Raw genomic sequence first — 17,392 nt, forward strand, 5'->3', positions numbered from 1 at the left:
TTGTGAGGCCCAGGTGTGTGTGTGAGGCCCAGTGTGTGTGAAGTCTGGGTGTGTGTGAGGCTCAGGTGTGTGAGAGGCCCGGTCAGGTGGCCCAGGTGTGAGGCTCAGGTGTGTGGGAGGCTCAGGTGCTCTGTGAGGCTCAGGTGTGTGAGAACTCAGGTGTCAGAGGCTCAGGTGTTTGTGGGGGCTCAGGTGTGTGTGAGGCCCAGGTGTGTGAGGCTCAGATGCTGAGGAGGCCTCAGGTGTGTGTGTGAGTACTCAGATTGTGAGGCTCAGGTGTGTGTGTGAGGCTCAGTGTGGAAGCCAGGTGTGTGTGAGGCTCAGGTGTGTGTGAGGCTCAGGTGTGTGTGAGGCTCAGGTGTGTGTGAGGCTCAGGTGTGTGTGAGGCTCAGGTGTGTGAGGGGAGCGGCCCTGCTGCCAGGTGTTGCTCAACCAGCTCCTCTAGGTCCTAGTGCCGCCGGGTTCATGTTGTGTGTTCTTGTGTCATAACTTCTCCTCTGTTGTTTAGTCATATTTACACTTCATAAGAATGATATATATATATAAATATAAATATATAAAACAATAAATCTTTCTCATATTATTAATTACCAACATTTAAAATGTCAGCTGAACAGGAAGTGCTTCTCAGACATCCTGCTGGGCGACATTCTGCTGCTGAACGACCTTTGACCTCCTTCTCTTCTTCCTGACTGAACGCTAACGAAGCCTCACATGTATGATCTAACCCTCATGATCTCATGTGTCATGGAACATGAGATCATAACATGTGAACATATTACATGTGAACATGAGATCATGTAACATGTGAACATATTACATGTTACATGATCTCATGTAACATGTGAACATATTACATGTGAACATGTTACATGTAATATGTTACATGTGTTACAGGGTTCTGTGGTAGTCCGTTCTAAAGGATTTTATATTTTACAAATAAAGAACGGATTTAAAATATTCAGATTTTATCTAAAATAATCTTTTAATGTGTTTTAGTTTGTGAGATCCTTCAAACCGGAAGTCAGCAGTTGGATAACATCACCAGGCGTGAAGGGTCCTTTACTAAAACCTCTTCAACATAACAACTATTAACTATTAACAACTATTTACTTAATGTCACCCTGAAAATACACTTTTCAAAATAAAGCGCTGTTTAAAAAACCTGAACGCGATCATTAAATGATTTTATTTTACTTTAATAAAGAATGTGCATTAACATAATTTTCAAAATAAAGGTATGTTTACAGATCTTTTTGTATTTTTCAAAATAAGACGTGTCGGTTGAGGACCAGTTATTATACCGGACGTCGTTATAATTGATCCGTGAGTTAGGTCACGTGATGCGTTCAGGTTATTGACTGGTGGATATTGGGGAGGACGTCGGCGCATGCGCACTGTGTCCTGATGGACAGAAGAAGACAGACAGCTCCGGGAGGCACTGACCGGTTTCTTGAATCGCCTTGCGTGTCTGCGGGCTGCTGGCATCACCGCGGTCACGTGCGGCTGAGCGGGCGGGGGACCTGGCCCCAGAACCGACCCGGACCGCCTCCTGTCCGGAAGAAGTTGCCGGTAAACGTGGCCTAGGAGCCGCTTCAAGCACCGACCGCTCAGAGATGGTGAAGCTCAAAGATCCTCTCTGCACGAAGATGACTCACTCACTTTCCGGTGTCACGGGAGTGGATGTTGACTCTGCACATGCGCACAACCTGGCGCCCAAGAGAAGAATAAAGGAGTGACATCTCACTCTGACACATGTTGTGGTCAAGGACACAACGGAAGTCGTTTTCCGGACATTTCTAAATAAATAAATATGGATAAATTGAATGAAAAATAAAATGTATGCGCGAATACAAAAATAACAAATATGAATGAATGCAAAAATAAATGGAGGAATTAATACATGTCTAAATTAATATATAAATAAATATATGTATGAATGAATAAATGAATTAATAAATATCAATGAATAGAATACATAAATAAATAACAACATGCACTGGGAACCGGGCTCAGGAGGGCAGGGCTCTAGAAAGAGACCCGTGGAGCTGGGGTCACTGAGGTCACTGGGTCTGGTGGGTCTGGTGGGTCTGGAGGGTCTGGTGGGTCTGGAGGGTCTGGTGGGTCTGGTGGGTCTGGAGGGTCTGGTGGGTCTGGTTCAGCCAGAGACCAAGCGGCAGGTCAGCCGCTGTAGCTTCAAAAGTCCTCAGACGGTGGAGGAGCAGCGCCCCCTGCTGGCCAGAGAGCAGCTTCATGACCAGGTGGTTTGTCTCAGTAACGCGGAATAAAAACTATGAAAGAGGAACGGCGTTTCTCAATCAGCGTACTTGTGTGTACTTTCCTCTACTTGTGTGTACTTTCCTCTACTTGTGTGTACTTCTCTGTACTTGCGTACTTTCCTCTACTTGTGTGTACTTCTCTGTACTTGCGTACTTCTCCCACTTGTGTGGGAGGCCTCTGACCTCCTTCTTCCTCTTCCTCCTCTTCCTCAGGACGGAGAGACGCCGCTGGACAACGCCACCAGAAGATCGTCTCAATGCTGAGGAAGACGCAGTGACGCGTGTCACATGACGCAGTGACACGTGTCACGTGACGTGTGTCACATGTCACGGGACACGTGTCACATGACGCGTTTCACATGACGCGTGTCACATGACGCAGTGACACGTGTCACATGACGCGTGTCACAAGGTGTTGATGTTTTTCCTTGTTTAAACAAGATTATTAAGCATATAACTACTGGCTGGTTTGCTCAGTCAATATATTGAAAGATATGGAAAAATGGATGAGTCTCCTATGTCTATTCCAAGCCCGGTTCTTTTGTTAAAATGAACATCTTATTCAGGATTAATCTTGTGAGTTTATGCCTTCCTTTCTCCTCCTTCGACTACTGGAAATAAATTAGAGGCAGCAGTATCGAAATTCATTTGGAAAGGCAGTTGCCACGTACTTAAAAAGTCTACTCTATAGAGGAGAAAGGAGAACGGTGGTCTGTCAGTTCACAACTTTAAACTCTATATTTTTGGTCTTTTGTCTTAAGGCCTTCTGACATGGTTTGGACCCAGACCTCAGTGTGCTGGCGCATGAACGTGCTATGACAGAACCATGTCACCATGACGTTCTTTTTTGCCAATATCTCTAATAAACAAAAATAGCTGCGCCATTGGCCCCATTAACTCTCATCTTATCAACCTGGAGATTGGTTGAAAGACAATACATGCTGACCATGCAATTGGCATACACTCTCTCAATTATTCAACAACAGCACCTGTGATTGGTGGGAGGTCTATAACAGCTCGCATTGGTGACAATCAGAGAGGGGTCTATATCTAAAGACATCTCTTTAACGAGAACCGCTTTGTTATCTTTTTACTGACTTACAAAATGCATTTGAATCTCCCACGCCTCGTTTTTCTTTTACCTTCAATTAAGATCAGCGCTCAAGGCGTATGGTGTCCCCTGGCAGAGAGCTTTGCCCATCCATCCTATCTGGAAATCATTTACAATGCAGGCAAAAACCAGCGGTATGGTATCTAAGCTCGATCAGTTTCTGGTGACACTACGCCAGGCTTCAGCTTATGGAGAGGGTCTGGGAACGGGATCACTTGCCCAGACCTGGTCACTGGTTTTGACTGGCATGATGTGGCGGTCTAATATCTTGTGAAGCTATCACGCAATCCAGACCATCAGTTAAAATTCACTACAATGTCATTCATAGACGTATTCTCACCCCTGTGACATGTGTATCACATGAAAATAATGACCAGTCCTTTTATGCACCTTTCTGCCCACTAAACACTCAAGGAACACATCTTTCACATGTTCTGGGATTGTTCCTCGTTTGTCAGTTTTGGAACAATATTGCATCCAAGTTATCTGTCTTGATTAATGTTCCTGTGCCTGGCTCACCTCAGTGTTTTGATTCCCAATGTTTTTGATTCAGACTTTCAGCTTTCTAAAATCCAAATGCGTGTTGTATTTGCTGGACTTACAGCTGCTAAGAGAATGATTGGTAAACTCCGTTGGAAACCCTAACCTCATGACTTGTCTGTTCGAACATGGACGCCTCTTGGCGGTATATCTGGAGATCTCTACAGCCTGCATCAATGGAGCATCAGAAAAGACTTTTGACACTTGGTCAATATTGCTGACTCTTTGAAACATATGTTGTCTGATGTGTGCTATCGCCCTCATTTAACTGAACATGTCCTTGGTCCCTGCCACGTTATTTGTCTGTCTGTCTGTCTCTTTGTGTTTAGTGTATATTTATGTCCCCCCTCTTTCCTCTCTGCTTTATGGTCTTGAGAGACCTTTGGTCTCAGCATATTGTTGTAATTTGAAAGGGCACCATGTGTTGGTGTTCCGACATCCTGTGATTATGCTAAATAAAAACATTTGATTGCAAAAAAATAATGTGTAAACATTATTGTAAACATGTTTTTATTTGTACGCTGTTGTTGAAATGTCTTCTGAATGTTTAACAACACGTTAGCCTAGCTTAGCACAAAGACTTAACGCTGTAAAAGTATCAAAACAATCTGTCTGGAGATTAAACTTTAGCATCTTATACATTTAAAATTCAGATTATTATTTTTAAAATAAACTTTATCAATAAAAACGGTGATTGTGTTCATGAGTTTAATCAAAATCAGATTCTCATTGAGCAGAACAAATAGAATGTTTAGCTCCGCCCACCACCATGCAAGCCTTGTGATTGGAGGCTGCTGTTGATTGACAGGTCTTTATTTGATTTAAAGCCAAACAAATGTATTATTTACAAATGTGATCAATATGTGGCGATGCTAACATGCTAATGTGGCTAAAAACAACACATTCAAAGTTCAGCTGAGCAGATTCAATGGGCTTCTGCACAGGATTTTCAAAATAAGAGTAGAACAACAATGTGGAACTGGTCTGTTGTAAGAGACGTGAAGAAGAAGACGAGAAAGCTCCGGTCACGTGGTCACGTGGTCACGTGGTCCACACACACACACACACTCTACTGGTACTCCTGCAGCAGCTTGAGGATGGAGGGGAACATCTGTTGAGGAGCATCGAGACCCCAGATGAAGTCCAGGTGGTCCCAGTGCTTAATGTCCTGATGGAACACCAGGTTGGACACCTGGGGGACGGACAGGTGCACTCGTCACTCGTCATGAAGACGAGGCTTCCTCCATCGTGGCGTTGGCTCAGACGACTCACCTGAGTGAGGAGGACCGCCACGTCTTTGGGGTCCGCCAGCGTATCTTGTCCCCCCGAAAACAGAGCAGTGGGGACCTTCATGTCCTGGACGCGGTACAGGGGGGGCGTGGACTGAGGACGGGACAGGAAGCACAGAGGCGTGAGCGGGCGGTGGTTCTGCAGTCAGAACCAGTCCGGCCCGGTCGAGGCTCACCTGGTTGTAGTGCTTCATGTTTCCTGAAGTGCCGGGTCGGCGGCCCTGAAAGGCCCACTCCGCGATGAAGCGTTTGAGGACAGGGTCGCACTTCAGGGCCTCCCCAGCACACACAGACAGACGCGTGTGTGTGTGTGTGTGTTACCTGGGCCCAGTGGACCATGTTCTGGACCGAGGTCCCAGCAGGACAGTGTTCCATGTAGACTGGAATCCGAGTCTGGACGAAACGACTCCGGATGAGATCATGATGTCATCACCATGATCATCTGAAGGTTCATACGCACCATGTTGAGGTTTTTTTCGTCGAAGCCGCAGAGGATGAAGAAAAGGTTCCCACACATCTCGCTGAGCAGCTGCTCGGTGCACACGTGCTCCGCAAACCACTCAACGAGCATCGCGCAGTCCCGCCTCCCAAACACGTCCTGATGACAACCAATCAATGACTCCTCAACCTCATCAAGTAAATGAGAGCTCGCAGATCGCAGTTCGTCAGCGGCTCGCAGACGCACCGCCGCCGCTCGTGACGGGCACTGCCAGCGGCTTCGCAGACCAGATCAGATCAGATTCGCCATCGACCAGCAGCGTCAGATTGCCACCAGCTGTCAGACCATATCGCCAGTCGACCGCACCGTCAGATGGCAGTCGCCAGCGGTCAGATCACCGTCGACGGCACGCCAGCGGTTGGGGATGCTACCAAAGAAGCGGCTGACGGCATTTTGACGCATTTCAGCGAGCGACCGCGCCAGCCGGATTATATCGCCAGCGGTTGACGGCACGCCAGCAGCTGATTGAAGCGCCAGCGGCCAGACCGCCACCAGCGGCTAGACGGGCATTTTCAGCAGTGCTCGCAGACGGCAGCTCGTCAGCGGCTCGTGTGACGGCACCTCGTCAGCGGCTCGTGTGACGGCAGCTCGTCAGCGGCTCGTGTGACGGCACCTCGTCAGCGGCTCGTGTGACGGCAGCGGCTCGTGTGACGGCAGCTCGTCAGCGGCTCGTGTGACGGCACCTCGTCAGCGGCTCGCAGGACGGGCAGCTAGTCACGGGTTCGCAGGACGGCACCGTCAGCTGCTCAGGACGAGCTCGCCAGCGGCTCGCAGGACGCAGCTCGTCACGGCTCGCAGACGGCAGTCATACCCAGAGGAGGAAGTCGGGCAGCTGGGACAGCTTGGTCATGGCGCTGGAGCTGAAGCTGACGGTCGCCACCGGAGCCAAACCCACAAACAGTTTGATCCTACTGGCCAGTTCTGGCAGTTTGGAGAACGCTATGAATGCTGGGAAAAGAAGAGGCAGAGAGATTTTATCAAAGACAGGAATTATTCCAGCTTGAACCTTTGATTTTCACAATAAAACAAGCATACAAAAAGTGTGTGTATATGTGTGGTTGTGTGTGTGTGTTACCTATCGTGGTTCCCTGAGAGTGTCCCACGTAGTGGATCTGGTTCTGACCCGTCACCTTCAGGACGTAGTTTACAACAGCTGGGAGATCCTTCAGAGCCATTTCATCATAGCTACAGACACACCATATATATATATATTATTATTAGTGCTGTGAAAAATAACGCGTTAACTCAGTTAATTAAATTACAGGTTTAACTAGTTGGTTTTTTTTACGCATTTAACGCATGCGCAGAATGAGCTTCCAGTCCGTCTGTTGTTGGTCGCCTCCAGCAGCGTGTCATTCGTTCTAGGTGTCGCTTAACACGACTCCCGATCTCCGCCTCGCGCCGCAGAGCTCGATGCCGCGTAAAGCGCCGACATCGGGACGAAAGTCACTTGCACCCACCGTACCACACAACAACTCTTCGGAGCTCTTGCTCGTCTTGAGCCTGTATATGTATATATGTGATTAATCATGATTAATCCACAGAAACCTGTGATTAACCTGATTAAAAATTGTAATCGTTTCACAGCCCTAGTTATTATATGTATTAACATCGATTCATATATTTGTTAATAAATGACATAGGCCTTGTTGTACCTGAAGGCCCAGAAGGCGTCCTGGTCCGGCCCGAGGCTCCGGTGCCTCCTGGACCAGGTGTTTCCTCGGCTGTTCCCCATCCAGACGTCGTAGCCGGCGTCGGCGAGCACGAAGCCCAGGCTGGAGGCCGGCAGGTTGGAGACCCAGTTGCTGCCCGCGGCCAGGAGGCCGTGCTGCAGGAACACGGCCGGGAGCCCAGGGCCTGGGACCAGGGACACCATGTGGACCCTCTAGACCATGGGGACCCTCTAGACCAGGGGTACTCAACTTCGGAGGCCAAGAGGGCCACATTTAAACTAATAATATAAAGGGCCAAATTATGCTAATATATTTGTACCATTTTATTCACTGTATTTATTACTACCTAATTTTCACACGATTTTAGTTGGCTAATTGTATTTATAACCAGGCATGTCGGGGGCCACAAAATAAGCGTCCGCGGGCCGCCTGTTGAGTAAGTCTGCTCTAGACCATGTGGACCCTCTAGACCATGGGGACCCTCTAGACCATGTGGACCCTCTAGACCATGGGGACCCTCTAGAGCAGTGGTCGCCAACCCGTCGATCGCGATCGACCGGTCGATCTCGGAGACGTTCCCTGTCGATCTCCAAAATAAAATGAAAATAAATTCAGAAACACATTGTTCGCTTTAGAACATTTTCTGAAGTGTCTTCTGAATGTTTTCTTTTCTGACCGAAGATTGACGCCAACATCTCCGCCTGATTCATGAACGCCTGAAACGGGTTCGCCACACAGCCGCAAGGTCAGCTGTGCCTCCTGAAAGAGGAACGTACTACTCACAGTGTGAGCAGGGAAATGGAGAAACACCTAGTATTGATAACTTCACACGTCAAAGTACACCCAACACAAAACTAAGTCATCAATAACAAATGTTGAAATGCCTGTACTGTGTACATGTTTACGCCACGCATTATCAGTTACGCTGATGCATGCGCGACAGCCGAGATTCTGGCGACTTCATGTCTTACCCTCCGTGAGTTGGGCTTTTTCGTTGTTGTCCTTCGAAAACAAAAGCTCAACATTGAGCTTTTTTCTTTTTTAACGATTGAGCAACGGTTTACTTGAAAGTGATTGCAATTGCATTTATTCTATTATTTGAAAAGGGATGATGCAGGAGTCACAAATGGTGATTCTCATATTTATTATTATTATTATGATAATTGGCTTAAATCTGAGGATGTTGAGTTGATGTGAACGCATCCAACGGGTCTGAGTTCAGAACCAATCAGATGAGAAAACCTTCATGAATACCAAATTTGCCCCCTAAAACTTGTCAGTGGAGTTGAGAAAATCACCAAATCAAAGACCAGAGCTGGATTACTGACAGACAGCTGACAGATTGCTCAGACTGTCTGTCTGTGCTTAAGAACTAACTACAAGTTTCACAGACAGAGTTCAGTCACAGCCGTCACACTGACTGGAGTCATATGACTGATGGCATTATGATGAGAGCTGAACTACAGAGTTGCACTGACTGATCATGTTGTCAGTGTTGTGTTGTAATTGGATTGGATTCAATTTATTGTTATTGCTAGAGTACAGGTACAGAGGCAACGAAATGTAACAAATACAAATATTTATATTGGTATCCAGCTGCTCATTGGTAAATGCTTTTCTTGTTCATATTGTGTGTAGTGAACAAATATCTTACTTTTTATATTACACTTAAATTCTGTGTACCTGATCACATCAATTTGAACGCTGGACCAAAATGACAATTAGGCCAAATAAAAAGTTGTAAATCCAGTCTCGACCGCCTCAAAGGTAGATCTTTCCGGTCATGAAGGCGGAGGTCAGGGATCTTGGGCTCAAAAAGGTTGGTGACCACTGCTCTAGACCATGTGGACCAGAGACACCATGTGGACCAGAGACACCATGTGGACCAGAGACACCATGTGGACCAGAGACACCATGGGGACCAGAGACACCACGGGGACCAGAGACACCATGTGGACCAGAGACACCATGTGGACCAGAGACACCATGTGGACCAGAGACACCATGGGACCAGAGACACCACGGGGACCAGAGACACCACGTGACTGAGAGACACCACTGACCAGAGACAATTAATGTGACCAGGGACACCATGTGGACCAGAGACACCATGTGGACCAGAGACACCACGGGGACCAGAGACACCACGTGGACCAGAGACACCACGGGGACCAGAGACACCACGTGGACCAGAGACACCACGGGGACCAGAGACACCACGGGGACCAGAGACACCATGTGGACCAGAGACACCACGGGGACCAGAGGACACCATGGGACCAGAGACACCACAGACCCAGGAGACACCATGTGGACCAGAGACACCATGGGGACCAGAGACACCATGGGGACCAGAGACACCACGGGGACCAGAGACACCACGTGGACCAGAGACACCATGTGGACCAGAGACACCACGTGGACCAGAGACACCACGGGGACCAGAGACACCATGTGGACCAGAGACACCATGTGGACCAGAGACACCACGGGGACCAGAGACACCATGGGGACCAGAGACACCACGGGGACCAGAGACACCACGGGGACCAGAGACACCACGGGGACCAGAGACACCATGGGGACCAGAGACACCATGGGGACCAGAGACACCACGGGGACCAGAGACACCACGTGGACCAGAGACACCATGTGGACCAGAGACACCACGGGGACCAGAGACACCACGGGGACCAGATATTCATGGGACCAGAGACACCACTGGGACCAGAGACACCACGGACCAGAGACACCACGGGACCAGAGACAATATGGGGACCATAGAGACACCATCAGACAGAGACACCATGTGGACCAGAGACACCACGGGGACCAGAGACACCACGTGGACCAGAGACACCACGGGGACCAGAGACACCATGTGGACCAGAGACACCACGGGGACCAGAGTATACCATCGGGACCAGAGACAATTATGGGACCAGAGACAACTATGGGGGACCACAGACAACCATGGGGACCAGAGGACACCACGGACCAGAGACACCATCGTGACCAGAGACACCATGTGACTTAGAGACACCATCGGGACCAGAGACACCACGGGACCAGAGTATTTATGGGGACCAGAGACACCATGGGGACCAGAGACACCACGTGGACCAGAGACACCACGGGGACCAGAGACACCATGGGGACCAGAGACACCACGGGGACCAGAGACACCACGTGGACCAGAGACACCACGGGGACCAGAGACACCACGGGGACCAGAGACACCATGGGGACCAGAGACACCACGGGGACCAGAGAAACCACGGGGACCAGAGACACCATGTGGACCAGAGACACCAAGACACCACGGGGACCAGAGACACCATGTGGACCAGAGACACCATGGGGACCAGAGACACCATGGGGACCAGAGACACCATGTGGACCAGAGACACCATGGGGACCAGAGACACCATGTGGACCAGAGACACCATGTGGACCAGAGACACCACGGGGACCAGAGACACCACGGGGACCAGAGACACCACGGGGACCAGAGACACCACGGGGACCAGAGACACCACGGGGACCAGAGACACCACGGGGACCAGAGACACCACGTGGACCAGAGACACCACGTGGACCAGAGACACCACGTGGACCAGAGACACCATGTGGACCAGAGACACCACGGGGATGCAGAACCCTGCGTGGACCAGGGCACATGGGGACCAGAGGGCACCATGTGGACCAGAGACACCATGTGGACCCAGAGACACCATGGGACCAGTTGAGACACCATGTGGACCAGAGACACCATGTGGACCAGAGACACCATGTGGACCAGAGACACCACGGGGACCAGAGACACCATGGGGACCAGAGACACCATGGGGACCAGAGACACCATGTGGACCAGAGACACCATGGGGACCAGAGACACCATGTGGACCAGAGACACCACGTGGACCAGAGACACCACGGGGACCAGAGACACCACGGGGACCAGAGACACCATGTGGACCAGAGACACCATGTGGACCAGAGACACCATGTGGACCAGAGACACCACGTGGACCAGAGACACCATGTGGACCAGAGACACCACGGGGACCAGAGACACCATGTGGACCAGAGACACCACGGGGACCAGGGACACCATGGGGACCAGAGACTACCATGGGACCAGAGACACCATGTGGACCAGGGACACCATGTGGACCCAGAGACAACCATGTGGACCAAGAGACACCATGTGGACCAGAGACACCATGGGACCCAGGAACACCATGTGGACCAGAGACACCATCATGGACCCGAAGACACCATGTGGACCAAGAGACACCCGCATGGGGGACCAGAGACACCATGGGGACCAGAGACACCATGAGGGACCCAGAGACACCATGTGGACCAGAGACAACCATGTGGATAGAGATTATCACCATGTGGGACCCACAGAGACACCACGGGGACAGAGAGACACCCACCGGGGACAGAGAGACACCACTGCATGGGGACCAGAGACACCATGAGGACCAGGGGCCTCCAACGTGGACCAGAGACCTCGCGGACCAGAGACACCATGGGGACCAGAGACACCACCATGTGGACCAGAGACTACAAGTGACCAAGTGTTAGACACCATGTGGATAGAGACACCATGGGGACCAGAGACAACATGTGGCCCAGAGACACCATGAGGACCAGAGACGCACCATGTGGACCAGAGACACCATGAGTGGACCAGAGACTTCGCCATGGACCAGGAGACACCATGGGGACCGGGGTTTCCATGTGGACCAGAGACACCACTGTGGACCAGAGACACCACGGGACCAGAGACACCATGTGGACCAGAACCTGCAGGGGACTGGGGCTGCGGACCAGGAGGACAACATGGGGACCAAGAGACCTCCACAGGGACCAGAGACTACATCGGGACCAGAGACACCACGTGGACCAGAGACTGCAGGGGACCAGAGACACCCAGGGGACCAGGAGACACCACGGGGACCAGAGACACCACGTGGACCAGAAATTTCCTGTGGACCGAGACACCATGGGGGACCAAGACAACCATGGGACCAGAGACACCATGGGGACCAGAGACACCATGGGGACCAGGAGACACCATACGGGGACCAGAGACACCACGTGGATTAGAACCTCACGAGGACCAGAGACTGGTCCATGGACCAGAGACTATGGACCAGAACTCACGTGGACCAGAGACACCACGGGGACCAGAGAAACCACGGGGACCAGGGGTACACCATGAGGACCAGAGACACCCGTGGACCCAGGGACAACCATGTGGGGTTGAGAGACACCATGTGGACCAGGAGACACCATGTGGACCAGAGACGCACCACGGGACCAGAGACGCACCATCGTAGGGACCAGGAGCACCATGGACCAGAGACACCATGAGGGACCAGGGGAGACATCATGGGGACCAGAGACGCCATGGGGACCAGAGGCACCATGTGGACCAGAGACACCCATGAGGGACCAGAGACACCCGCAGGGACCAGAGCACCCGTGGACCAGGGACACCGTGGGCCAGGACTACGTGGACCCAGAGACAACCATGTGGACCCAGAGACACCATGGGGACCAGGACGCCATGGGACCAGGGACACCATGGGACAGACATGGGACGTAGAGACAACTACATGTGGACCAGAGAGACACCATGGACCAGAGACACCACTGTGGACCAGGGACCACCATGTGGACCAGAGACACCATGGGGACCAGGGACACCATAGGGACAGAACATAGGGACAGGGACTTTCATGTCAGAGACAACCATGGGGGACCAGAGGACACCGCAGGGACCAGGAGACACCATGGGGATCCAGAAGACACCATGGGGTCCAGAGACACCATGGGGACCAGAGACACCATGGGGACCAGAGACACCATGGGGACCAGGGACACCATGTGGACCAGAGACACCATGGGGACCAGGGACACCATGGGGACCAGGGACACCATGGGGACCAGAGACACCATGTGGACCAGAGACACCATGGGGACCAGGGACACCATGTGGACCAGGGCTCATCAGGGGATTGAGAGACCGCCATGTGGACCAGAGACACCATGTGGACCAGAGACACCATGTGGACCAGAGACACCATGTGGACCAGAGACACCATGGGGACCAGAGACACCATGGGGACCAGATCATGTGAATGAGAGACACCATGGGGACCAGAGACACCATGGGGACCAGAGACACCATGGGGACCAGAGACACCATGGGGACCAGAGACACCATGGGGACCAGGGACACCATGTGGACCAGGGACACCACGGGGACCACAGGGACAATTAATGGGACCTCCCAGACCAAATGGACTCAGAGGGACACCATGTGACCCTCTGACACCACGTGTGACCAGGGGTTTCCCGTGGACCAGGGACACCATGGGACCAGTGACACCTCCTGACCAGCTGGTTAGGGCACCACGTGGACAAGGGGACACCATGTGGACCAGGGACACCACGGGGACCAGGGACACCATGTGGACCAGGGACACCACGTGGACCAGGGACACCACGTGGACCAGGGACACCACGTGGACCAGGGACACCATGTGGACCAGGGACACCACGTGGACCAGGGACACCATGTGGACCGGGGCCCCTGTGGGCCCCCGCCGGGGCCGGGGCACCAGGGCCCGGGGCACCAGGGGTTAAAAGGGACCAGAGCAGCTTTGGCCAAAAAACAGGCGGGACCGGGGAACAGGGGGACCGGGGACAGGGGACCGGGGCAGCGTGGACCGGGGCACCAGGCCGGGGAAAGGGACCGGGCATGACCAGGGCAGGGGGAGGGGGACACCAGGACCGGGGCACCGGGCCGGGCAAGGCCAGGGCACCTTGGAGAGACCAGGGACCAGGGCACCGGGGCCTCTAGACCATGTGGACCAGGGACACCATGTGGACCCCAGACCAGGGCCCGGGGCACCAGTGGAGGACCAGACCCCAGTTAGCCCCCAAGGGACCCGGCCCACCCGGGGTGGGCCCCAGAGCGGGAGATCAGCCCCGTTTAGTCCAGGGGGGGGAGGCAACGGGAGAAATTGGCAGGACCCAGGGGCCCTGCGGGCCCCCCAACCGCACCATTCCCCCACCAAGGGGCCATTTTCCTCAAAACCCAGGTCCCCCGGGCCAAAATAAATCCCAGCCAAAGGGTTGGGGGCCGCCGGGTTTCGGGGGTTAATTTAATGCCAAGACCATTCCATTTCCGGTCCAGGAGGGTTCCACACACCCGGTTCCAGTTTCGGTGGGTTGGTTCCAGTGGATTTGATTTTAAGGGGACCAGTCCCGGGGGTTTGGGGGGTGGGGGGTCCGGTTTGGCCCCAGCCCGGAGGTTGGTACCCCTTTTGGACTTCCGGGTCCCCAGGGGTTCGGTTAGTTTAGGGGGGCCTGGGGCCGGGTTTTCTGCCCATTCAGATTTTTAAAGCCCTTTTGTTTTTGTCCCACCCAGTCCTTTTTAGGGCCCATGATTTTTCCAAAACCCCTGTGCGCACCAGGGGGCCTTTTCCAGGCCTTTTTCCCCCCGGGTTGGGTCCCATCGTTGTTCCAGGGAGGGGACCCTGTTTCCAGACCAGGTTTTGGGGCCACGTGGCCCTTTTTCCAGCCCCCCGGACCATGGGCCGGGGGGCCGGCACCGGGTTCAGCCCAGACCCCTTGTCCATCCCGGGGGGACCAGTTCTTCCCAAAGGTTGGGGTCCATGAATCGTCCCACCGGTTCCCGGGGCCCCAGGCCGGGGACCAGCCCCCAATTTTTGGTTCCAGAGGGCACACCGTTCCAGCCGGGGAGGACCCGCCAGGGGGACCGGTGCACGGGGCCAGCCAGCGGCCCAGGTTCCCGGGTTGGAGACCAGTTTAGTTCCCTGCCAATAGCCAGATTTTCCCGGGGTTCCAGAGCCTGTGTTCCCCGCTGTTCCAGCCCTGACCGCCCCGGGTTTCTGGCTGTTTTGACCCGGTTCGCCCCCTTTCCGGGGTCCTCCGCCCGCCCCAAGGCCGGCCACCCCCGGCCCTATTGGCCCTTTTTCCCCCGGGGCCCACCCCGGGGTTTCCCTTCCGGCCCAGGGTTCTTAACCCTTTCCTCCGTTTTTCCCCCCCACCCACCCCTTGTTGGTTCCCCGGGGACGTTTGGTTCCGCCCCTTGAGGGCCCCCTTTTTGACCTTTTCCCGTGGTGTTCTGGCCAGTTCCGTTCTCCCGCCCCCTTGTTGGTTGTTTCCCCTGCACCGGCCCCAGCCCATTTCGCCCCCTTTTAATTTTCCCCATGGGGTTCCATCCCCGTTTCCCTTATATTTTTGGCCATCCCCTTGTTCTTCCCGGGTTTTTTCCTTTTCCCGTCTTTCCGTTTCCCTGTTCCGGCCCTGGGTTCTGCCCGGTGTTTGGGTTTTCTGTAAAATTTCTTGGGCGCCCTTCCGCCCGGGTTTCCTCCTCCATTGGCCCCTGCCTCGGGGTTTAGCCCCTGCGGTTCCAGCCCGGGTTTTATTTGATTTGTTCCGTTTTTCCGATGTTCATGTGCACTTCAGGGTCCAGGTCCTTGTGTCGTTCATCAAAGCGTCTCAGGCCCGAAGGCCCGGTGTGAACGAGACCGGAGAGCCCCAACACACACACCACGACACACAGCATGGTCTGTGACACACACACGTTATAATAAATTAGTGTTATAATTCAGATGTTGAAACAATTTATAATTGGGTTTAAAAACCCCTTTTTAGCGCTAAAAAACCATCAACAACCAAAAATTTAAGTTCCAGTTCACGCGAACAGTTCCTGAAGACGTGATGACGCAGTAATGACGCAGTAACAGCAACAATAGAGGATCACTCACCCTGTAGCTCAAAGTGATCTTTAGACTTCCTGATGACGTTCTGTTGTTTTAACGGACCCGGTGGTTACGCCAGAGGGAGTTCCCCTCTCTGATTGGTTGACTGGAGGACGGTTAATTATTAACCTTTTGCCCTGGGGGGCGATCACGAATTGAGCAAACCACAAAACCGGAAACAAAACCCAGAGACCAAAGGGGAAAAAACCCGGTAAGAAACCGGAAACGGCAGAAATGAGCTCTTTTTGTCCAAATTCTGAAACTTTGAAACATTAAAAAAGAAATTTCTTCATAAACTAAACTTTTGCTAAAGTGTTCTTATTTCTGGATTCAAGTAAATGTTCACCTAGACACATACTCGCCTTCAGATTAAAAGCAGCTGCCATCCACCTGTGTTTGTTTACATAAGTTTGAATATATATTTTGTCAATCTTTGTTTTACACACTAAATAAAAACACAAAGTCTGAGAGAACAAGAAGGAAGTTCTCTGCGGGAGGTCTCGTGTTTATTCTGCTCGACTTCTGTGTGAACCCGGGGAAATTTTTTGGGGGACCTGCCCCGGGGGTTTTTTTGGACCCCATTCCAGGTTTGAACCGAGGGCCCCGGGGGGGCCCCCGGGTTTAAAATTCCCCGGGGGGGTTTGTGGGGTTCTGACCGCCCCCTAAAGGGACCCCCAGGCAAAGGGGGACGACCCAAATCAGGCCCTGGGCAAACCGGGGGCCGGCCTAGTCGCCTTTTCCAAAACCGGCCCCAGGGGTTCCGGCTGAGGAGAGGATTGGAAAACCCCAGTTCCAGGGTTGGGCCCCCAAAGGGGGGGAATTTTCTGCTTTTTTATTTTAAAATTTAAAATTTAAATTGGGTATTTTGGGGTTTCACAAGAAAGGGTAAAATTAGTTTTTTCTCTTTCTTCCCTCTCCTCCCTCTCTTAAAATTGTTTCCCGTTTCCCCCTCTCCCCCTTTCTCTCCTCTCCTGGGGGTTGGCTGGGCGTCGGGAAGGGTGGGTTTTTAGAGCGGGAAGCCGGCCGTGGCCTCTTTCTGTTTTTTCCATGGGTTGGGGAATTTTTTTAGGGGGGTAAAGGGTTTCCGGTTTTTTGGGGGTTTTTTGGGGTTTTCGGGTGTTTCCGCTGGGGCCCACCGGGGTCCACCAAAAATTGTTTCCCGTTCCCCCGTTTCCTCCGAGGCCAGGA

General features: G+C 52.5%; 1 protein-coding gene across 1 annotated transcript; it reads right to left on the reverse strand.

Annotated features, from left to right (window-relative positions):
- Positions 1–4,423: 4,423 nt before the first annotated feature.
- LOC130204400 (lysosomal acid lipase/cholesteryl ester hydrolase-like) lies at positions 4,424–7,664 on the reverse strand. Its single transcript, XM_056431117.1, has 8 exons — positions 7,374–7,664; positions 6,794–6,903; positions 6,530–6,666; positions 5,680–5,817; positions 5,514–5,612; positions 5,396–5,452; positions 5,203–5,313; positions 4,424–5,122 (listed from the first exon to the last, which is right to left on the reverse strand). The coding sequence occupies exons 1-8, from the start codon at positions 7,592–7,594 to the stop codon at positions 5,000–5,002; spliced, it is 996 nt and encodes a 331-aa protein (XP_056287092.1). The 5' UTR covers positions 7,595–7,664; the 3' UTR covers positions 4,424–4,999.
- Positions 7,665–17,392: the final 9,728 nt, after the last annotated feature.

This window comes from Pseudoliparis swirei, chromosome 14 (genome assembly GCF_029220125.1).
Source record: "Pseudoliparis swirei isolate HS2019 ecotype Mariana Trench chromosome 14, NWPU_hadal_v1, whole genome shotgun sequence".
In the NCBI taxonomy this organism is placed as follows: Eukaryota; Metazoa; Chordata; class Actinopteri; order Perciformes; family Liparidae; genus Pseudoliparis; species Pseudoliparis swirei.

Bases quoted from the DNA above. Each gene is read 5' to 3' on its own strand.
- LOC130204400 (XM_056431117.1), bottom strand. From the start codon at position 7,594: ATGGTGTCCCTGGTCCCAGGCCCTGGGCTCCCGGCCGTGTTCCTGCAG. The intron at 5,613-5,679 runs GTGCGTATGAAC...CGTTTCGTCCAG, and splicing joins ACGAAAAAAACCTCAACATG to ACTCGGATTCCAGTCTACAT. The intron at 5,123-5,202 runs GTGAGTCGTCTG...TCCGTCCCCCAG, and splicing joins TGGCGGTCCTCCTCACTCAG to GTGTCCAACCTGGTGTTCCA.